The 23,207-nt window shown below is 39.6% G+C and overlaps 1 protein-coding gene across 4 annotated transcripts in view; it reads left to right on the top strand.

The window, feature by feature from the left end:
• col16a1 (collagen, type XVI, alpha 1) overlaps positions 1 to 23,207 on the top strand; it is a 111,071-nt gene that overhangs the window by 65,953 nt on the left and 21,911 nt on the right. For 3 of the 4 annotated variants that reach the window (XM_072675940.1, XM_072675941.1, XM_072675939.1), the window contains 21 exons: positions 907 to 1,026; positions 1,327 to 1,371; positions 2,379 to 2,414; positions 2,503 to 2,556; positions 3,621 to 3,647; positions 5,245 to 5,373; positions 5,749 to 5,784; positions 5,877 to 5,984; positions 8,990 to 9,112; positions 9,320 to 9,373; positions 10,174 to 10,215; positions 10,706 to 10,741; positions 10,915 to 10,968; positions 11,064 to 11,132; positions 11,260 to 11,313; positions 12,268 to 12,294; positions 15,453 to 15,503; positions 15,850 to 15,891; positions 18,026 to 18,097; positions 19,531 to 19,584; positions 21,448 to 21,492. In XM_072675940.1, the coding sequence (XP_072532041.1) occupies positions 907 to 1,026; positions 1,327 to 1,371; positions 2,379 to 2,414; positions 2,503 to 2,556; positions 3,621 to 3,647; positions 5,245 to 5,373; positions 5,749 to 5,784; positions 5,877 to 5,984; positions 8,990 to 9,112; positions 9,320 to 9,373; positions 10,174 to 10,215; positions 10,706 to 10,741; positions 10,915 to 10,968; positions 11,064 to 11,132; positions 11,260 to 11,313; positions 12,268 to 12,294; positions 15,453 to 15,503; positions 15,850 to 15,891; positions 18,026 to 18,097; positions 19,531 to 19,584; positions 21,448 to 21,492 (1,278 nt within the window). The remainder of the gene's footprint in view (positions 1 to 906; positions 1,027 to 1,326; positions 1,372 to 2,378; positions 2,415 to 2,502; positions 2,557 to 3,620; positions 3,648 to 5,244; positions 5,374 to 5,748; positions 5,785 to 5,876; positions 5,985 to 8,989; positions 9,113 to 9,319; positions 9,374 to 10,173; positions 10,216 to 10,705; positions 10,742 to 10,914; positions 10,969 to 11,063; positions 11,133 to 11,259; positions 11,314 to 12,267; positions 12,295 to 15,452; positions 15,504 to 15,849; positions 15,892 to 18,025; positions 18,098 to 19,530; positions 19,585 to 21,447; positions 21,493 to 23,207) is intronic. The other variant, XM_072675942.1, reaches the window with a different exon arrangement.

Here is a 23,207-nt window from a genome sequence, read left to right as displayed (position 1 = left end):
ATATGCATTTTACAGTTTATTCTTAGCAATGCAAGACACATTTTTAATATCCATCATTAAGGTAAATCTGTGCAGAATTGAGCAAAAAAAAAAAACAGAATAAAACTAAGCATGGAAGAAATTGTAGTAAACAAGAGCTAGAGGAGGAACGTTGGAGGAAATACCCTACAGGAAAAAAATGATACATTGTAAAGCTGTTATTTTCCTCATATAGACACAAGCCATCCTCAAGAACAATCTCCACTTTTAATCTTAAACTTAAATTAGACATAATTCTAACAAATATATTGCTATTTAAACTGATCATTTTTAACAAATGCTTAAGAAAATATTTGAGACTATTTTTCACTACTTTTGATCTTAAGAGAAAAGTAAAGACAAAATCTAAATAAAATTGAACACTGTGATTTATTAAGAACATTGCCCCCAAATATAACCTTTCTCTGGATAACATAAACATAAAAAAAGAATTATGGGCAGAACTGTGAAAAAATAGAACATAACAGATGATTAAAAGAATTAAAACCTGGTATGAATGGTGGACCACACTGTCCTAATATATATTTATGTAATTAATATCTATGAATATTCTATTGTATTTGAAGTAGTTTTGAAGAAATTTGACAGAACTGTGTTTTGCAGCATGTAAGCAAAATATACTGTGACGTCATGCAAAATATCTGACACATCTACCTGATAATGCCCACCCTGCTCAGGTGTGCAGGTGTGTTTCCACTCATATCAGTCTGTAAAGCACCTTAGTTGAATGTATTGTGGTCAGTTTAATTTGTGACCATATATGTTGTATATAACGTTACATTGTATAATAGCTGTTATTCTTGGCTATTATGATTTTATATCAGTGGAGGATTATTACTTACTTTTGCATGTTTATGTCCTCCTCAGGGTGAGCCCTGTGCTGTATGCCCTACTCTTGGTGAAATCCCTATAGCTCCCTTAGCCCCACTGACTCTGAGTCAGAAGGGGGAGAAAGGAGAGAGAGGAGCTGGGCCGAAAGGAGAGCAGGTGAGTCACTTTATAGAGTGGAGTTGGATATATTGTTTATTTTAGTAGCTGAGTAGGAACAATTTGGCATAAATACAGCATGCTGTTAAAAAATGAATAGGGTGAGTAGGCCTAATCAGCCACAAATGGCTTTCATTTACCTGTGCATGTAAATGTTGCTGTGTTGTTCTCATCATTCGTTATTGTACTCAGCATTTCTTATATGCTCCTTTTCCTTTTCTAATCATGCTCATTTTTCTTTTTTTCCCCCACCTTCTTTCTCTTTCTCTCTTGCTGTCTAATGGCCTTTTGCTTTCTCAGGGCGAGCCAGGACTCAGTGGTCTGCCTGGACTTAAAGGGGAAAAGGTTGGCCCTACACATTGTTCAGTAAACACTGTGGATAGATTTGTTTTAGCAGAGAATGCTCATGGTAATGTAATCTGTGGGATTTGATTAGCCAATTTCTACATCTTAAAGTGTGTGTGTGTATTTTCCACAGATTGCTTAGATTTAAATGTCAAAGCATGCCATAATTACATTTACATTTATGATGTTTGGCAGACGCTCTTATCCAGAGCAACTTGCGATGTATTCATGTTACAGGAGTAGGCAAATCTATTATTAGGACTCTAATTGGTGTGGTGTGGTGCTTGTCCTGACAGGAAGTCAAACCCCAGTCTGCACCATGGAGGGCAGCGGTGTTACCCACTTATTATGCTTGTTATACTTACTGATTACATACAGAACACAGAACACACTCAGGAAGAAGGAAAATGTCCTTCATTATACCTTCACTGTAAGGTCAGGTCAAGACTACTGTTACCGAAGGAGCCCTGAGCCCAGCCAATAACTAAAGGTTATTCACGCTGTTAAAAACTACACAAACAAACATAAATGAACTTACATTTACATTACATTTACATTTAAGGCATTTAGCAGACACTCTTATCCAGAGCGACTTACAAAAGTGCTTCACTTAACAGCACTTAACAGTATTCACTTAAAGAATTGGACTTTCTTCCTCCTAGGAAGTATAGGAAGTATAATTTGTACCTTGAGACACCATTAAAGGACACACTTTACACATGCTTTTCTGGACAAGCTAAAAGATTTAGAACCGTCATCTTTTTTAAGTATTTATTTATCAAATTCTTCCCTTTTTCTCTCAATTTGGTACTGCAAATTAACTCACCAGTTCCCACATAGCTCCCCCCTAGCAGCAGTAATACTTCTGACACTAAGAGGGTAAGGAAGCGTTGTCCAGATATGTTATATGTTATATGTTATATTGCACACAAAGAATTGCCAGGCTTAGTTGTTGAGGACTGAATTCCCCTGTCTGCTTAATGGCTGACATCCTGCTGTGGTTGTAGGGTAATGCAGGCAGCAAAGGCAGTGAAGGAAAAACAGTAAGTATGCCCTTATTACACTTTGTGCTTTGGATTTTGAGGAACAACCAAGGCACTTTTGACTTACTTGAGGGACAATATTTTTCAGGGCAAACCTGGTCCAAGAGGTCCCAGTGGCAAGGATGGACAGAAAGGATTAAAGGTGATGAATCCTACTGGATTATAGAATTGTATGCTCAGTGTTACAGGATCTTTCCTGTTGATTTTTTAAAAGTGCATTCCAGAGGTGGGCTTAGAGTAGAAATCTCCTCCAAAACAGAATCGAAGCTTCAGCTCAGCAGAAGATCAACAAATCCATGTCATTGAATGAACATGTAATGGACCACTCTAACTAGTAATGCTAGTCAGAGTTCCACAGGGTAGCTTTACCTTGACTGTGCTTTGTCAAATCAAATCACGTTTTTTCACACGTCACATTACACAGGTGTAAAAGTGGGTAAAAAAAAAGTTGCATTATGCCTCACGGTAGTAAAAATGACCACAGATATTTACATAATAGAAATACTGAATATTTACCCACTATATACACACTCTCTATATACAATATTGCACTGGTTTAAAGCAATTGAAATGTACAGGTTTTATATAATCTGAAATGTTTACATTACTATTTACAAAAGTGAATACAAGTGTAGTATGAGAGAAGTCTTTGTGGGTGCAGTGTGACTGAGCGTATGAGTTCCAGGTGGAACAACCAGAAGAACAGTTATTTTGCTCAAATGCTGAAGTTTAGTCTTGTGTGAGCTCATATTAGTTGCTAAACAGTGGCTTCCAATGGTCAGTGCACAAATGCTGCAAAGAAAATAGAGGGAAAAATGTAAATCGATGTTTATAGTCAGATTAGGAGTATGAAAATATTGATATATCAAAGTATTGTGATATGATGTTCTGCAATGCTGTATTGAATCTCATTCTGATGATGTTCTGCAATACCGGATTGATTGGTTCATTTTGTATTGCGTTTAAACCCAGACTGGGGTCCTCAGATCCCATTTTTTAATTGGATAAAGAGTAATCTTTTTATTTATTTATTTAATAAGGATATTAAATATATTAATGCATATGATGCTGTGTTTTCATACTATGACAGTTTTACTAAAGTTTATTTTTAATTTGTATTATATAATACACTCGCATTGCAGTGTATGCCAGTATATTAATTCATAACCACCGTACCCTAATTCAGACTAATTGTGTTTTATGCAGGGGGATCTTGGTCTCAAAGGTGAAAAGGTGAGTGTGAGACAGTGTCTAAATATCTTTGTGAGCATGCTCATGATTTGTTGTGAGGTTGAATAGGCTTCACAAAAAGAAACCTCTTGTTTGGCCTAATGTGAAATTGCTGCAGATTCATTGTTGCTTGCCTTTGTTTTGATTAGCTATCACAATGTAATCCAGCTTAATAGCACAGCATTTTAAAATCCTTATTCTCTTAAAGTGCTTTAGGTGGTTCTTTGAGCAGTGCTACAGAAGAACCACCTTTAATACAAACATAAAAAAATCATGTTTGTAGTAATACATCAATTTTCATTAAATCTATGAAATGTCCTTCTCATTGCTCAAAGACCCATGTGAGGCACCTTTATTTTTATGAGTGTGTTTTACATTTGAGCCCTTGTAAGTACTTATTTGAGATCTCTAGGCACCTCATATGATTTAAATAAATAAACCTACAATCCATCCATCCGTTGTGATGAGAAGTCGTCATATCTAGCTTTTTTTGTTCTGGTTTTTGAGCTTTGCTGGTGCACAATAAAACAAGTGATGGGCGTAAGCAGGGTTCAGAATGGTAGTGAACTTTGAAATTGTCATATCTTCTATGCCAGTATTCTGTCATTCATGATCTGTGGGCTTTATGGGCAACTACAGGATGCGAGTTTGTGTGCTGTAAAATTTTCTGATTAGATTTGAGTCATTTGTAACCAATTAATCTGAGTGTTGTGAGCCGTATTGTGCCAAATCAGAAAGCTGTGTCGATAAACAGCATGCTGGAATGGAGGCTGGAAGTCCTGTACCAAGCAAAATGGACTCAATGAAACCAGAAAAATACAAAGTTAGTTAGTTACCAAATCATTTTAGAATATTATTCCAGAACAAACCTTTCTCTATACTGTAAATCTGTCCCCTGCAATGTCCCCTTGCCTTCACATTTGATGCTCAGTAAACATCAAGGAGGTTATGATGGCAGTTTTACCTGCAGCCAAGAAATTAACCCTGAAAGGCTGATTTGAACCTAATCTTTTGTTTCACAGTTGTGGTAAGAATATTTTCGGGACTGTAGTGTGCAACTGCCAGGATCTAAACTGCTAATGCAGCAAGATTTGCTTTTGAACCAACGCTATTAAATATGTTAAGACTATGTGATCAATATGTAATCATCATTTTTTTGCATTCTCTGAATACTTTTATATATTGCCTGCTTCTTTGCTTGTTGGCATGTAGAGATCCCTTTTATCTGTTTATTTTTTTATTTTATTATTAACGCCCATAGTCATTTTAATTTTGTGTCATCCATATGCAGGCAATGTTAATTGTACACAAAAAAAAGAGAATCACTGCTGAAGGAACTATAAAACTCAAAACTAATAAACTGGTGCATCTAGATAACATCCAGAACACATGGATTTTTTTGTATTTTGTATGACCTTCCCCCTACGCAAAGCATGCCCCAGTTTCTTATTAGGTTGAATGAAAATTTTCCCAGTGTTCTGTGAGCTTGTCCCACCTGCCAACGGTGCCCAGGATGCAACACATTTGTGGGCGGAGCATGTATAAGTCTATTCCACAAGTGTGCTTCAGTGTCATGTTCTAACTGGATTGCGTATCTCAGGGAGACTCGTGTGGTGCATGCCACACTACCTCTGAGGCGAAAGGAGGCCCAACCATTGTTAAAGTACCAGGAGAACCCGGCATTCAGGGCCCCCCAGGGCCTCCGGGAGAGGCAATAGAGGGCAAGCAGGTGAGTCTACAATATTCAATGTGTATGATTTATATCATAAGCAGTAGGGCTACACATAATTGCTTAAATGAAAGTTTTGTTCATTATTGATAAAAACAATATCTAATATCACAATCGATTATGTTTTATTAATCAGAGATCAGCTTCTCTGATTAATAAAACATAATCGATCATTAAAAATATAATTGAGCAGCCCTACTGCCCAGCACTAAGATTGAACGGCTTTTAATTTATTTGTGTGGTTTCCATCTAAATTCCACAATCAAACTGCGTCTTGTCCAGTCATCACTGTAGACATCATGGCAGCTGTAATCCAGACTAATCAATAAGTAAGCTACTCTTGCATTAATCAGATTTTTCAACCTGTCTCAACAGGGTCCTCCAGGCCTTCAAGGACTACAAGGAGAAAAAGTAAGTTCTAGTTATAAGACAAGGCTGACATGAATGCATGATTCATATAATAAATATACTGACACGTTCTGGCAACCCATCCTTATCTAAAGGGTAATCAGGGCTTACAGGGTGACCCAGGACTTGCTGGGGCACCAGGAACCCCAGGACTGCCCGGAGAGTCAGGTAGAGATGGCCTTAACGGACTGAAAGGAGAGAAGGTAAGCTGTCAGTATTTAAGGTGAGCCAGCAATGCGAATTGCATACAGTTGCAGTCATTAAAGAACCTCGTATGTCACAAAGTTCACCACAAAGATGGTTTGGAGTCAGGCGTAGGTTTATTAAACATGAGTCATGAGCAGACTGGACTAAAGGCGAACAGATATTAAACAATAAACACAACTACGATAACAACTAAAACACTCAGTCCAACACCAAAAGCACAGATCAGCCATAACATTAAAAACCACCTGCCTAAATTGTGTAAGTCCCCTGGTGTCACTAAAACAGCTGTTTAAATAGTCTGGCCAGAGGAGGATGGGTTCCCCTTGTGAGTCTTGGTTCCTCCCAAGGTTTCTTCCTCCAGCTCTGAGGGAGTTTTTCCTTGCCACTGTCGCCGTTGGCTTGCTCACGGGGGTCTTTGATCCTTCATGTTATTTCTTCTTTCTTCTCTGTCTCTGTCCTTTATTAAGTACTAATTATGTAAAGCTGCTTTGTGACGACAACAGTTGTAAAAAGCGCTATACAAATAAATTTAACTTGACTTGACTTGACTTTTACCCATCGAGACATGGACTCCACAAGACCTCTGGAAGGTGTTCTGTGGTATTTGGCACCAAGACTTTAGCACCTCTACTTTCTAAGGTGGGGCCATTGAGCCTTGGGCACCCATGACTGTTTCACTGGTTCACTTATTGTGTGTTCTTACTCATATTTGGTAGGTACTGACTACTGCATACTGGGAACACTCCACAAGACCTTCTATTTGGAGATGTTCTGACCCAGTCGTCTAGCCATCACAATTTGGCTTGTCAAATTGGCTTAGATTCTTATTCTTGCTTTTATTTTCTCTTATCTTTATTTTTTTTTACTTTTTGGCACAATTTGAAGCTTTACATTGTTCATGTTCAGTTTCTTTACTTAATTACTTTAAGACAGTCATATAATACAGATATTTTCCTACTCAAAGTTACTATTTTCTCCAATAAAATATTCTTATGTACTTGGTTAATGAGGAACAGGTGACAAACCCAACTAGTAGATAATGATCACACTTGGACCTCCTCCTGAAAAAATGACAACAGATTGATCTCTTAAAGGTCAGGTCGCAAACTGAGAGTGAAAAGCTCCTTCAGTCCTTCGAAACTCCCCCTGCTTGGACAGACCATGGGCCAGGACTTTTTCCTGGTTTCAGCAAGTGTACCAGCTTGCTCGTTTCACATTTATTAGTAGAGCTTATTCCACCAAAAGCTTTTAAATGAGACAGTTGGCTCCTACTCTGACATCTGTTATGTTAGGGCAATCAGTATAGACACCACACAAACACGTCAGTCTCTGTAGTGTCTGTACTGTGCCGAAATGATATGCTGAAATGCAAGAGATTCACTGCCATTTTAAATGTAGAATATAGTGTACAGTCTAGAGGTTTTTTTTTATTTATTTATTTATTTATTTTTTATTTGTAACCCAGACCCCAAACATACATAAGGAATTCAACCAAAAAAGATTTTACTGAGCTTAATGTGTAATAAATACTGCATAAACATAAATACTAGCAAACTTTGTACTTTATAGAGCAATTCATGTGCAATGAAATAAAAAAAATGAATTTTATATTTATTTTTACATTTTATATTTTCTTTTTTTATTTGTATTTCTATTGGTATCAACACAATATGAAGAACAGTTGGAGTTTAACAAAAATGGTCATAATGTTACTCATACCCACCAATAGGCTTCTTTTTAGATACCTACCAGTATATTAATTGGCTAATTATTCCAGATCTCTGACCCACAGTATTTATACCCAGAGTTTATTTGAGAAGTGATCATTCTGTAAAGCCAGCATATAAATAATGTTATTGAAAACATATTATGTTTAATACATGTTTATTTATATTTATTCTAAAGGTGTATTTTGTTTTGGCAGGCACAACACATTTACTGCTAAGATTAATAGCGTTAGGCATGTTTCATATCTGTCTAAAACTTGCTCAGTGCTGTTTTAATTATAACACAGTAATTACTAAAACACCCCAAAGCTAAAAATGTACTTTATGTAAAGCAACAAGATATTAACAGCTCTGTGCCTCAATAGAAACATACGTTTTCCCCAGAATTTGCCATACATTCATCATGTCCAATAGTGTTGTTGCCAAATTGGGCTTTTCAGTATTTTTGGCCTTTTCTAGTCCTGACCTCAAGTCCTATAGGAAATATAGGGATCCATGTTGGAAACCAACAAATTTAATGAAACTCAACCAGTTTAGCCCAGAAAAATGGGGAAATGTCCAACCAGAATTCTTCCAGAAGCTCACTGGTTGCTGCCAAAAGCAATAGGATTAGGTGCCACTTAATAAGAGACATTTAACCAAATATTAGATGTCCTTAAATTAAAGTAAATTGTTGATCCTGTGTTGCTTTCAAAGCCCAGGAATGAATGCACCAAATTCTTGTCTTTGCTCAATTACATTAACAATTGAAAGCTTAGTAATACCGTATCCTTCATGTTCATGATGAGTAAATGGAAATTTCTGACCACAGCGTCATATACTGTTTAGTATTAAATGCATATAAAGCAACCTTATAAGTGTTTAAAACCATGTGGACAAATATACATCATATTGACAAATAAGAGAGGTGCCTAAACATGGGGCAGACGTGGGAAGATGTACAATGCAGTCTGTTTGCTGCTTCGTCTCGCAGCCGAGTTGCGAATATGCTAAGCGTGACATGAAATGTAAAAATACTCATGAAATATTGAAGGCTAGTCTGTGCTGAACAGGGAATGCTGACAGATAATGCTTTCAGAAGTGTAAACAGAGGTGATTGCGACAGATTTGCTTGGGAAAAAATAAACAAACAGTGTGGCAGTGATGAAACTAAATGACTTCAGCTCTGCTGATCTACCAAAGTGGAACATATCAAAGTCTCTGAAATGTGGACTGAGTCATTTACCCTGAGAGCAGAACCCATGAGTCCTCTTGTCTTTTTACTCTGTTGCTAGGGCGACGCGTGTGACAGCTGTCCATCGCTCCCTGAGGGCACTGGCGAAGTGATGGGCTTACCTGGACCCAAGGGAGAGAGGGGAGAGCCAGGTCCACCTGGCGAGGGAAGGGCAGGAAAAAATGTGAGTGCTTGAGTTTGCGTTCAGCTCCGCAGGGTTGCGAGCTTCTTTCACTTTAAATGTAAACAGATAAAATCACTCTCAATCTCTCTGCAGATGGATTAGACTTAATTCGGCACACATTTGAGCCTTTGATAGCAAAACAAACATGTTAATGCCTGACGTTGTTTGGAATGGATGCTGACTTTACTGTCTGTCTTTGCTCTGTAGGGTATGCCAGGTTTGCCTGGTAGCCAGGGGCCTGCAGGACCTAAAGGAAGTCAGGTAAAGTAATGCTCAGCATGTGTGAAAATAAACCTTTTGGCATGGTTTGAATCTGCCAGTTGTTCTCTATATTCTCTCAAAATTAATGTTCGGTAGATCAATAGAAATGCTCCAAAATAACTTGCTATAAAAGCTTCTTACATTATTTTTTACATATACAGTAATACCTGTGGTAAAGGGATTTCAATGTGTATTAAGTAAGCTGTAAGAATTTATGAAAGGTATTACTCTATTAAATATGTGCAATTAAGGGTCAATGTGCAACTATCTGTAAATAATCTGTAAATACTATTGTTTTTTATTTACTATTTTTACTATTGAGTTTTTGACTTCTATTATTCTTATTCTTCTTATTATATCATTATTAATTATACTATTTATTACTTTTTGCAACTGAATATCTTGCTATTCCTTTGCTGCTATGAATTTCTCCACTGTGGGTCTAATAAAGTATTATCTTAAATATGACACAGTGGTGTCCCAATGCAATCAGTCACTCAAACAGGAATGGCTGAGAATGTGCTGTATGTTAATATGCTAATGTTTCTATTGCATTTGCAATGTCCGAAACTAAAGCTCTAAGCACAAGCTAATATCTTAGTGCCAAGTTAACATCCTGACTAACTAACGCTCTTATCGCTGAATGCAATCAAATCCTCACAGTAATGCTCAGAATGCTCAGAATTCTAGAAAGCCTTTCATAGAATGCATTAGCAGGAGCATCTTTTAAGAGATGACAGAAAAAACAATGAATGAGTAGGTGTCCCAATACTTTTGTCTCTGCATGCTTTCCTCTTTAGGGTGATCCTGGACCTGCAGGAATTGGCCTTCCAGGACAGCAGGTATGTTGAAATAGAAGAACTGTAAGGTGTTCAATTTAGTCAAGTACTTAAACGTGTGTGTATACATATATATATATATATATATATATATATATATATATATATATATATATATATAGAATGTGATACACATTTACCTCTTCCACATCATCCATTGATGTATTCTCATCTCCGATTTGGCTAAAAGTCATTTCACATTCTAGCGGTTTGCCTGAACACACAAATCCGATAAGGTCATATAAAAAGAAAATCTCATTTACTACATGTTGTGCTGTTTGAACACACACGTTTCACTAAACTGATTTTTGAAGCTATCACAGTTATAAGCTATTGCACTAAATACGAAATCTGCAGGTGCACCTGCTCTGCATCCTACTGATTTGTTACTGCGCCAGCAGAAGCTGTTCTTTCCAAATGTCATCTTATCCTTTACTTAACACACTCTATGCACATTATTTTGCTAATCCACACCTTCGCTCTTTCTATTTAGGGTGAACAAGGGCCGAGAGGTCTCTCTGGAGTTGCTGTAAGTGCATTAAAAATGGTCCAAGTCTTGCATTTTTAAGCTACTGTGTCTGTGCCCACAGCGATACGTTTGCAACCTAATTATAACCATTACCTCTCTGCTTGCTCCAAGCCCTCCTGCATTTCCATTCTGTGTGTATACTAAATGTAGACTTGTGTAACTGTGTGCCGCAGGGTCCTGTAGGGCCTCAGGGACCCCCCGGGCTGATGGGACCGGCTGGACAGAAGGTAGGTGACCGGCATGATGACTCTGCACTTTTTTAGCCAACCAGGCCCTACAGCTGTCTGTATTCTTGGCTAACTTTGTGTGACCTCCTCCACAGGGCCTGAAGGGTGACATAGGGCTACCAGGGCCTCAGGGGCCAATGGGGGTCGGTGCAGTTGGACCCCCGGTAAGTGCACAGAAAATTTTGCAGATGCAGTACTGTGCCAAAATTACATATTTATTTATTTATTTATATAATGTGAGAGTGTGAGTGGTGGTGTGTCACTGTCTCATTTGTATGTTTGATGTTTCAGGGAAAGAATGGTCTTCAGGGTCAAATGGGAATCCCTGGGGAGGATGGCAGACCTGTAAGTAAAACTTCAGTTCTTTCTTCTCTCTCTCTCTCTCTCTCTCTCTCTCTCCTCTCTCTAGCATTCCTGCACACACTCAAACCCATTTAAGACCTGAATAATTATTTTTTCTAGTTTTTTGGGGGATTTAGAAACTGAAGCTGAAGCTATTATGAGGAAGAATCATCATGTAGAACTTGTTCCAATTGGTTGAATGTTTAGTTACACTTTATGTCTATATTAGAATTTTGTGATTACACATAAAGCTATTAAAGTTACTGATAAATACTTTTATTCAAAAACAGAATCCTCATGTGAATCTCAAGCAGTCCCAAACGACTTCATATTTAAGATTTAATAAAATAAGTTATAAAAACTCACATATCCACATAGTTTGATTGATTTCATCAATGTCTTTGGACTTGCAAACAGTTGGACCAAAGAAAATGTAAACATTGATATTATTTGGAAGTTCTTTAAAAAGGGATTCATTTATGGTATCTCTCCACAGAATCCCTTTTTGTCACCATCATTTTTAAGAGTGTGTGAACCTAGACTTATCACATAACTCATAAATCCTACAATTACTCAGAATTTCCTGCCTACTCTTCGCATGGGATGCATTTTCGACCGCAGCGGAGACAAAGGAAGTGGGAATTTATTATTTCGACGAGGCTCCTCTCATTAAGGAAACAAAGGCGGTGCCGTCTGTTTTCACTGCATCAGATGTTAATTACCAGGGGCTTTATCACGGGGGGATGCAGGAGTAGAGGCAGAGACAGGCAGGGTCGACTCTAACTCTGCCTGGATCCATAACAACAACACGTTGTCTGCTTTCATCTCATCAGCTGTCGCCTCTCCTCCCTGATCTGCACTCATCTCACAGGCCCAGGAGCTTTATACACAATAACAGAGTTAAACTAAGCCATCGTGTGTGTGTGTGTGTGTGTGTGTGTGTTTTCTGTCTTTCAGGGAGCCAGTGGACCTAAGGGTGACAAGGTAAGTCTCTGACTCAGTGGGCTGAGGAGGCGATTTAGAGGAGATCCTCTAAAGCAAAAGCAGCTTGTGTGTGTATGTGTGTGTGTGTGCACGCGTGTGTGTGAATGTGCATAAAGAGATGGAGGAGCTGTCTAGAGGGGATTGGTTGTGTGGACAGTGATGTGTCCACCCTGGAGACACACATGGAGCTAGAAAGAGAGAATGACAAAAGACTTTGAGTAAACTGGAAGAAGTTAAGAACCCTTAAGAGCAAGAACCAGGCTATTAATTAACTGTCAGCTGCAATCTACTGATGGAGAGAGACAAAGAAAGTGGGAAAGAGAAGAAGAGGGAGGGAAAACGTGACAGAAAGGTTGAGGAGAAGAACAGAAGAGAGAAACAGAAAGAAAGTGAAAGAAGAAGTAAGCGTCAGTTGTCCTGAATACATGAGTCCGAACCCTGGGCCGATTCTGGGCTTGTGGGAGGGGCTCATTATTGAAGGCTTGATTTCTCCACAAAAAAAAATCCAATGCGAACCATGGATGTACTGCACAACATCACTTTTCTGCACACATTTTTGCTAAATGGTAAAGCCTAGGTTCATACCTAGGTTTATTTTTATGATTTTCTGTGAATACCACCAGAAGAACAGCACTTTACCCATGCAGGAACACCGGCAAACAAGAAGCCGTCTTCTTAGGAGGAGGTGTTTATCCATGCAGGCTGTAAATCAAAGCAGTCATGTGACAAAATGAACAAATATCACAGCCCCTGGAACAGATAGATCCCACACCTGCAGCAGGTGGCCGGTGACTGGAGAAACGACTGGTCCTACAGATAGTCAGATCATGAAACCGTTTTTTTTTTTTTTTAAAGGGTGCTTTCCACATTTTGTAATGTGGAATCCAAGGCTGGTCTGAATAATGGCTTCGCACAGCTCTCCCAGAACTGGTGGATTTGCGCTTACAGAAATAACAGGGGGGGCACGGGGGGCACGGAGATCCAGCTCTTATTCAGCATCTCTGAATTGCCAACACAGCTTTTAAAAGCTATTAAACACAGCTATAAAAGACTGTAAATAGCTGCAAAGACAAATCTGCTAAAAGCAAAAGACTTGAGTTATATCTCTAGACTTTGCCTATTTTACTGCTCGTCCTAATTACGGCTTCTTTGCATGACTGTAGTGGATGGAATCACATTTTTTTTTTCAATACAAAAGAGACACAAAGGAAGAGAAGAAAGAAGAAGAGACAGGAGAGAGAAACTGAGAGGATGGGGGGGGGGGAGACTGTTATGAGGGAGAGAGAAAATGAAGAAATGGAGCGGCTAAAACAGAGAGATTGGGTCAGATAGGGAAAGAAATAGAAGGAGAAAATGAGAGAGAGAGAGAAAGAGAGAGAGAGGAGGACAAAAAGAGAAAGGCATAGGACTGAGGTGAGACAGGGAAAAAAGGAGTGGGGCCAGATAGGAACGAGAGAGGTAGGAGAAATAGTGTGAGAGAGAGTGAGACAAAGACACTAGTGTAAGAGAGGAACAAGTGACAAATGGAAAGTTTGAGGGAGCAGGACAAAAGAGGGGGTGAGAGAGAAGGTGTGAGAGATGAATAATAGTGACGGAGCAGAAACAGAGAGAGAGAGGAGAGAAACAACCAGGGAGCAGAAGAAAAAGAGACTGGGACAGGTAAGAGACAGGTGAGAAGGAAAGGAGTGAGAGATGGAGAGAAAAAGACAGTGAGAGAGCGAGAGAGATTGAGACTTGCAGAGAGAGAAAGAGAGAGAAAGAGCAAGAGTCTAAAAGCAGGGGAGAAAGGAGTGAGAAGGACGGAGGGATTAAGAAAAACGAAGGAGTAAGGGGCCAGACAGAAACAGAGCGAGAGAGAGAGTGAGAAAGAGAGACTAGAGTGAGTGAGGAGCAGAAGAGATATGGAAAGATTGAGAGAGGAGCACAGCTAGAAAGAGAGAGTGGGAGTGGTGTGAAAGAGGAACAATAGGACAGAAGGCGTGAGAGAGGAAGAGAGAAAGTCGATGCTAAGATACTTCATCCTCTAATGTCCTCCATTATGTCTGAGGCTGCTTGGTCTAAACAGACAGAAAAGCTGTGTCTGATAGCTAATGATGCATATTCCCGCTTTAAGTGTGATCGAGTGCTCCGTCACTGCTGCTGAGTGCCAAGATGAAGTTCTACCACACAGTCTTTTGTATTTCTGTCTGAATGTTGTGTTGATACTCAGTCGTTCTGCTGATAACCCCCAACACTGCACTCGTCTGGAGGGGAGTACATTGTCACTGTCATTAAAAAACTAAACAAAACAAACTTGGATTTCCATGATGGAAGCTTTTAGGAGGAAATGCGGCCTAGTGTAACAGTGTTTTACTCTAGGTAGGTCTTGGACCACTTCTGCACTCAAAAAATTATGTCTTAGCAAGTGACATCCTGACAAATCTTATTCAATTGTCTCATGTTTTTCATTTTTATATATATTATAAGATTATTCAAATTATGACTTACTAATAATAATTTTAATCCTCACAGCAATGCTTGAAAATCCAGTAGGAAGTCTTCCCTGGACAGTAGAGACAGTTACTCCAGCAAAACCAGGATAAACACCCTTTTTATACCCTTGAATAAGCAGGTGTCCCAGTACTTTTGTCCACATAGCATGCTTTTGTTGGAGTAACTCTACTCTCTACTCTCCAGGGAAGACTTTCTACTAGATTTTGGAGCATTGCTGTGAGGACTTGATTGCATTCAGGATGTTGGATGATCACCACCCCACCTCATCTCTTACTCCCTAGCTCATCCCAAGTATTGGATGGACCACCACTTTATACCCCTCCAGCCCATGCCTGGCATTAAGCATAGTACCAATCGGTTCAGGCTCCACAGAGTCCGATCCTATTAGCAGTACTCCTTTGCTGGGACTAGACAAGCTGTTTATTTGTGCAACGGCTGCTTCTTAAAGGAGCTTAATGCATTCATTAGAAGCAATGTCCACAAACATTTGGACATATAGTGTATTTGGACTATAATTCACTTGCTAAGATATCCTTTTTTGCAGTGTGTTGCCCCCTTTCCTCATGAAAGTTGGCGAGAGCTGTGAGCTTCACACAGTTACTGAGCTGCAGTGAAACACTGAGCAGGAGAGCAGAGACTGTATGATGTGTTCCCTGTTTTCGTAGGGTGAACCAGGAGACTGCAACTGCCTGTATAATCCATTACCCGGAGTACCTGTGAGTACTTTCACACACTGAGACACTTCATCATGATCCTGTACACCCAGCATTCTGCTTTAGTGTGTCTTAGCTTGAAGATGCTTAAAGGAATAGTTGAATAGTTGAATAGTTGACTGGGAAATCTAGCCTGCACACATTTACACCAAGATGTGTGTAGTATGCTAGACTGGAGCTGCAACACTAATCAGCTAACAAGCAATGGAAGTCAATGGTCCAGATAATGGTCCTATATCTTTGCTGATGGACTACATTTGGGTTAAAGGGCAGTGATTTCTTTACTGTTGGTGAAAGAACTGTGCATGGATTGATTTTTGCTCTGTATCTGACTTTTTTTGTCTTGCAGGGTGTCCATGGTGTTGGGAACTCGTGGCAGGCTGGTCCTCAGGTCTGACTGTTTGACCCCTCCTCAGCTTTCAGCTTATCTAATTAGCATTTAATAGGCTCCTATGTATCAGACATCTCCAGAGTGTATATCAACAGTCAAAGTTGTTTAGATGTCAAAGTTTGATATATATATATATATATATATATATATATATATATATATATATGTAAGCTGATAAACTCAACTTTATAGTCCAACATGGCGCTTGATGAAAGCAGAAGTCAGATCCAGCTTAGTTTGAATATAGGCAAGAGTCAATTTTAGAAAGCAACCAGTAAAACAACTGCAGAGCCCACAGCCTGCCAGCCAAGACTGACACGTATGAAGTCGATATTTTGTTCCAGTAGAAACACTCAAACAGCAGAACCACTCAGAATCATGAGAGCTTAATACGACTAAAAACATAGTCAGTAAATGTACACTGTATAACCTGAGGAATTGTCACCATGGGACAGCAACAAACTGAGCAGTCACAGGACACTTAGAACAGCTCTCTAAATAAAAGAAGTTAACAGATCTCTGTGGGGAATACATTATAATACATTATAAAAACCCAAAATACAGCCCCCTTTTTTATTTGGTTGAAATTGCCTTGTCTTTCTGCAGACTCTTTCCTAATACCCAAACAAAGAAAAGCAAGACATAGAATTCCGTGCTCTGCTTGCACATACAGAGCCATCCAAAAGACATGAGGTAAATATAATTGGTAAAAAACAGAAAGTTTTAATTATCCTCTCATTGGCTTATCACTGGCCAAAAGGCAGGAAAACTCCTTTGACGGAACACCAGTCCATCACAGGATTGAGACTGACGTTACCAAACAATGATGTTGAGATAATTATCCTGAGAAAATGATTGGAAAAAACTATTATGTGAGAATTAATTTTAATTTTAAAAAATCTATAAGGGGCCCGAGTGGTCCGGCGAACTAAGGTGCTGTCACTATGATCCGGGGATCGCTGGTTCAAATCCCAGTCATGTTGCTAGCCATCAGTGGCTGAGGCTCTCTCTATGGTGGGTAGATAGCGCTCTCTCCCCACATTGCTTCGCTGCGGTGCTGGCCATCACTGGTGTCTGCGGGCAGGTGCGTCAAAGCCGGGTATGCGATGCGTCCCTCCAGTCGTGTTGGTTTCCCGGTAATGTTACATCGGTGGCAGTTTGAAAAAAGAGAGGCTTGGCTGCATACGCAGGGGGCATGTTGGTCCGCCCTCGCTAGTGTCGGGGGCATTGTGTGCAATGGGGGGGTACATATGGGTTGGGTAATTGGCAGTCCAGATGGGTGAAAAAAAATGGGTGAAAAATCGGATAAAATAAAAAAATTAAAACAAATCTTAAGATAATGAAAAAAAAGATGATGTCACAGCAGGGTGTTTATTTTACCCATTATAGAAAACCCCATGTCATTTTCCCCCCTCATGTCCTTTTGAGGGCTCTGGATTGAAAGCATCCTTAATTTGTTTAATAATCATATATATCATTTTTACAATTGATGTGACTCAAATGTTGACTCAGATGTTTCCTTTGATAAATAATAGATAATTCTTATGTGAGATTAGCTTTGACCACACTTTTGACCACATTTTTGTTGCTACTGGTTTGCTACATAACTCTTGTAGCTAACAAATAATGGAAGCATTTGCAGTTAGCATCTAGATTGGCACATACTTGAATTTAGGGGCATTGTGTTGATAAGTAGTCTCAGATATGCTTGATAATGTGGTTTCTGACTTTGTTTGACTGTTTCTAATCTAACATACACTGTTAGAGGCTTGGATTATTAACACCAACCACATTTGGACTGTTTGACTGTGTTTAGGATATGTTTGACTGAGCTGTTTTTCCTTCAATGGCTAGAACAGACCCCAAATCAGCACTCTGAGATGATTGATACATATATTAAACTCCCTGTCCTCCGTTGTGTCTAGCTTGCCTCAATGTATGTTCCAATGGATGTATATTACGTTAAAAAGTGATATTTGGAGAACTTCACGCCATTTCCACATGAATAGAATGTAGTACATCAACACTAGTCTATCTAGTTCTACAGCACGTTTTTGGTTTTGATCTGGCCTCATGTAACAAGCCTTTAATGATGTTGAATGATAATGATGCTCTTGTGCTTCATGTGCTTTAGGGGCCTCCAGGACCTCCAGGCCCCCCAGGGCCTCCAGGCCCCCAAGGTTTCGGAGGCCTCCCAGGCCCACAGGTTAGTGCGGTGTTGGGCTGGTTGGCTCACATGGCCGTGGACCTCCCATGTTCACATAGGCATGGGAGTGGACCGTGAGCATTTGTGAGCCTCCCTGTGTTCTGCTACTGCCTCTATGTGTATTGCAGTCATAGTATGTGGCTTTTGTGTTGTCAGGGTGGGAGGCTGCATGGGTAGCTGTGGGCTTTTGCTAAAGTTAAAAAGTAAATGGCATTATCTGTAATATTTCTGCAAATCATGTCGTTAAACTATTATTATATGCAATAATTAAATATAAGCTATAAAGTAAATTGAAATGTAAAAGTTCTTAAAGTAAATACTTTAAATATTTGCAAAAACAGTTTAAAGTAGCTTATTTTGTAATGTAGCTTTTAATGTAGCTGCTTTTGGTAATGTTGCTGATTCAATCCAGACGTTGGGAGTCCTGTTAAACTCGCTGCTTGTTTAAGTTGCACTAACGCTTGTAATGGGGCATGGGTGTGTCAAACTGGCTGTGATTTAAAAATATATACAGCTCATATAGAGGTAAATCACAGCAGATTTACTTAATGTTTTTTTTTATAAATTAAATGTTTGAATAAAAGTAAAGTTTAAAAGTAATTTTGGTAAAAGTAATGTAATGTAATGTATGTAGATGGAAATATTCTGTTTTCTCTTTTAAAAACCGTGCAGAGCTCACTGTGAAGTTATGGGATCTTTTGCTTAGTGAGGTGCCCTTTTACTGCCCATACAACACCTGGGAATCGATCCAAAGGAGTGGACTCTCCAATTTCAGACATTTAGTGAATCGAAAATCTTAGGATCTGATTATGCTTAGAGACATTCTGTGTTTTTCCATACCCCTGAACTCATGTAGTATAATATATTCCACTGTCACTGTTTAAAAAATACATACTTAAACACATCAGTAGTTTGACTGGACAAAGTCAAAGTTGATTTTTGAATTTGGGAACATAATGCTGTGAAATCCACTCTTGAAGGCAACTTTATAAGTTCCTATTATTTGGAATCAGAATTGGAGTAGATGCCAGAATTTCTAGAATCTAATATCCTTAGCCCATACTCATTAAGTGTGAGCTTGTTAGCTTGTTAAAACCACAAGTTCAATCTCCACTCAGAGCAATATTGTTAATAATGTTATGTTATGGCTTTCCAAAGCTCATAAAGTAACACTAGGCCCTCACTGAAGCTTCACCGTGGGCGCTGCTTGGTCTTTAACCTGGTCTTGTGTTGATTTCCCAAGCCTGAATGAGAAGAACTTAAACTAAAATCAAGATTAAACTCAAGCTAAATGTAAATGTAAACTACAAGCTGGAACACAAACCAGGAGAGGGCCCAGAGCTTTGGCTACTTTTCCCTTTACCTCCCGCCGAAGAAGGTGACCGGAGTGTGGCCGAAGGCTAAACCAATTCAACCTCAGTTCCTTCTTACAGGGTCTCCCTGGCAATGATGGCTTACCAGGGCAACCGGGTCTGCCCGGCCAAGCAGTGAGTAACCAGATAGGAGGAGGAGGAGTTAGTGGAGTGCTGTAGCTTTGTAATTGGTTGGAGGAAAACTTGAAGAACCTGGTTGGTTGACATCTGGTGTGGAACTGGAGCAGGCTGGGCTTTATGGGAGCTGTTAGTGGAATTAATGGCGTGAAGAGACTGAGCTCAGTATAGCAGCGTCTTGAGAACAATAGCAATATACCATCTGTTTTTTATGGTTCTGAAAGGAACCGGTAAACATTTGTAAGTATCTTAACTCAGCACATTGTGAATTGTCTCCATTGCTCCATGCACTTTATGGACGCCAATGATCTCATTGCCCTCTCAGTGTTAACTCTGTCTACTAGGCTTTTTGGAATAGTAAACACTGTCATAGTGTTGAGTTACAGGAAGGACGACTATTAAGGGTGCCTGATGTGCAGTACAGTAAGAGCCATTAGATCTCCATTTGAGAGTAGCGCTTTGGCAGGCTCGTTTTCTCCGCTGGCCAAAGGCCCACGCTGGACTCTAGTTCACCATGGAAATTTGGCCAGGCTTCAGAATCCCACCCCCAAGTACTGCTCCACTTCTAACATCACCAGAGTCCAACAACCAGTTCTTCTCACAGCCAAACTACATCTGTTTTGTCAACGTAGCATCCGGCCTCTGAGAGAAATACACCAGTAATTCAGTTGTCACAGCAGAGTCTAATCGCTAAGCTACACTATATGTCCAAAAGTATGTAGACACTTGCATATCCAGTGTCTTTGATGATTCGGTCACAAGTACTAATGTTGCCCCAGTCCAGCTCATCCCAAAGGTACAGTATTTGTTGGGAACACATCGCCTCAGAGAACACAGTTGCACATTTCCACAGCTGGAGTCTGAATACTTTTGGACATGTAGTGTAGCTCATAAAAATGCATATGCGCTGACGCAGAACCTTCAAATATAGGTCAAAGAAACAGAGGTAGATTAGCATTGCTTTTTTAGTTCCACCTTGACATGCAGTTACGAAGATTTGTCACTTCAGGAGATTCTGTAATTGCACATACATTTAATCGAAGGCACAGCAGATCATTTCATTACTAAGCACAAATTACAACCCTTGCTGATTACAGCAGTTCAGGCCAAACAAGCTAGCTACTAGATAGATAGTGCAGCAGGCAGAGTGTAATTTGCAGATGTTCTCCTTGACAAAAGGTCCTACTGTGAAACCACAAACCACAGCTCTTAACTGTGGAGTCATACAGGTATGTGCTTCCGACCACCCAGAAGTGACAGGAGAAATACTTCCTATCCGCCCAGTGACTGCGCACACCTGCTTGTACTGACACACATGGGCCTGTGTGCTATGCGTGGGCTTGCTGAAGACATGTGTGGCTACCCTGTGGTGTTTTTAGTTATTTGAATATGGTGTTTATGGAAGAGTTAGCAGGCGGATGTGAGTTGTATGACCTCCTGAACTGCTGTGTGATGTGAAACACTTGTTTTCCAAACTGTAGTGGTAAAAACAGAACCGCTAAACCATGTGATAAATAATAGTCATTTGCCGGAGAACAAGCAGAGCTTTCTCATTATCTCGTAAAATAAAAACCGGAGGCATTGTTTTTGCTGCTAATTAAAACACATGCTACAGTACTAAATAGGCCTATTCTTCATATTGAAATATGTATATAAATATATGTATATTCTCTTATTTTAATTTTCATCTTCATAAAAATTTCAAACTTGATGTTTCAACACAATAACATTTACCATGTAAACAGTGTGTGCTATGTTGAACTTTTTTTTAATTCTGAGCAGTAATACAGCTTAAACAATACATATAGGCATGTATTGTCACCATTACTTACCTCTCTCTGTCTTGACTCCGTTCTGTAGATCCCCTTTCCTTCTCCAAACGATGAGACTCCCATCAACGTAAAGGTTAGTAACAACACAAGACTCGTTACATGTTTGTAAACAATTGCCTTTGCTCGGATATGTCCTACCAGTTAACCTTGGTTCAGCGCATCAGTCTGTCAGTCATCTGCCAGGCAGAATGTGCCAGCCCTCTGCATGTTGTGTTAAAGGCCCATACTTTTCAATCTTCTGCACAGTCTGTTTATTTTCACACCATGATAAAACTCAGAGTGCCCAAAGAAATGGACACTCGGCAGTTGTGTAGTAACCTAGAGCTTACGAAAGAACATTTTAGAGAGGTCAGCTGACTGTTAGGGTGCTTCTGGATGCAGACCAAAAACAACCTTGGGAGCAGGTGGTCTTGGCCCAGTCCCAAACGAACTCTGGAGCGGTTTGTTTGAAGTAAAAACGTGATCTGACATTTCCAACCCAACTCGGAAGTGAGAAAATCAGTCTGAGCTAAACCGCTTCCATAGCCAGGTGTTAACCTGGTATATTGCCCAGATAACTAGCTACTACAGCCATGAGCAAATGCTATTTCTGCCATTGCTCCATGTTAAATTGCACAGAAATCTGCACTAGTCCAGAACACAGGACCTGTATTCTTCCTGTATTTACTTTCTTCCTCCCGCCCCAGACAGAGCTGGCCAATAGACAGAGAGAACTTTCTCACATGGTTGTGATGCATTTTGGTGCACTTGAATTTGTCCCTGTGTGAAAACAAACCAAACCAAGGTGAAAACGCTTCAAGTTTACAAACCTGTTAACTGATTCAGTCCAGAGCAAATGAACGTAGGTGTGAAAACGCCTATAGAGCAAAGGAAAAGATTTGTTGTAGGGTGCATCAACACCCAAGGGGACGTTAGGAATTCCACATTCTCATAACTCTCATAACAGTGTTATGTACTACACTGGGGCCTGTAGCATGGGTCATGTTGATGAGGTCTGGGGTTTATTTGACCCCCTTCTACATGCACTTGTACACACTTGTCCCATAGACACAGTGATGTGCAAAGGTTTAAGAACCTCTAGTCAAGACTAGTGTGTTTTTGTTTTGTCCAATTTTAGAGTGAAAAAAGGATACAAGCACCATGTACACGCTTGGGCACCCCGAGAAATATCAGCTCTTAGACTCTTCCAACCTTGTCCTAAAATTCAGCAGTCTTAGACTCAATCAAGGACTAATTTAAATAACTAAACAGTCATGGGCTCCTCTAAACTGCCTGTTTCCAGGTAGCCCTTTCCTTAGTTTGTAATGTAATTAGGACATGGCAGTTAAACTGGGATGGTGGAGGTCAAGTGGAGGTCTCGAAGACCAAGAAAGCTTTCTGAAAGCCTCCTGACCTTCAGGAAGATGTAGTAGACTCTGGAAAGCTGGTGCACCTGCACAAATATGACACTTCATAATCCACAATGTACTACGACAGGGTAGCAGGTGCGAGCTGAAGTTTTTAACATGGCCCTCATCTTTTTTATTATGGAAATATAAAGATAATCTTGGTGAAAATATGTCTTTATACATATTTGGAAATCAGGTTGTCTTTTACTTTTTTAACTATTTAAAAAGTAACAGATGTTGACCAAGGTGCCACGTGTGCCATATTTTGCAATTTTGCGTGTCACAAGAAAGTTGCATAGTTATCTTAATTATTGTTGCTTTCGTTATTATCATTATCATATACAGGGGTTCTTATAACAGCTCAGTTTCCTAAATAACTTCTAACACAGGATACATTGAA

The sequence above is a fragment of the Salminus brasiliensis genome, chromosome 3, assembly GCF_030463535.1.
Source record: "Salminus brasiliensis chromosome 3, fSalBra1.hap2, whole genome shotgun sequence".
Classification (NCBI taxonomy): Eukaryota; Metazoa; Chordata; class Actinopteri; order Characiformes; family Bryconidae; genus Salminus; species Salminus brasiliensis.
Note: the sequence above shows the minus strand (reverse complement) of the source record. Positions and strands in the feature narration are given on the sequence as shown.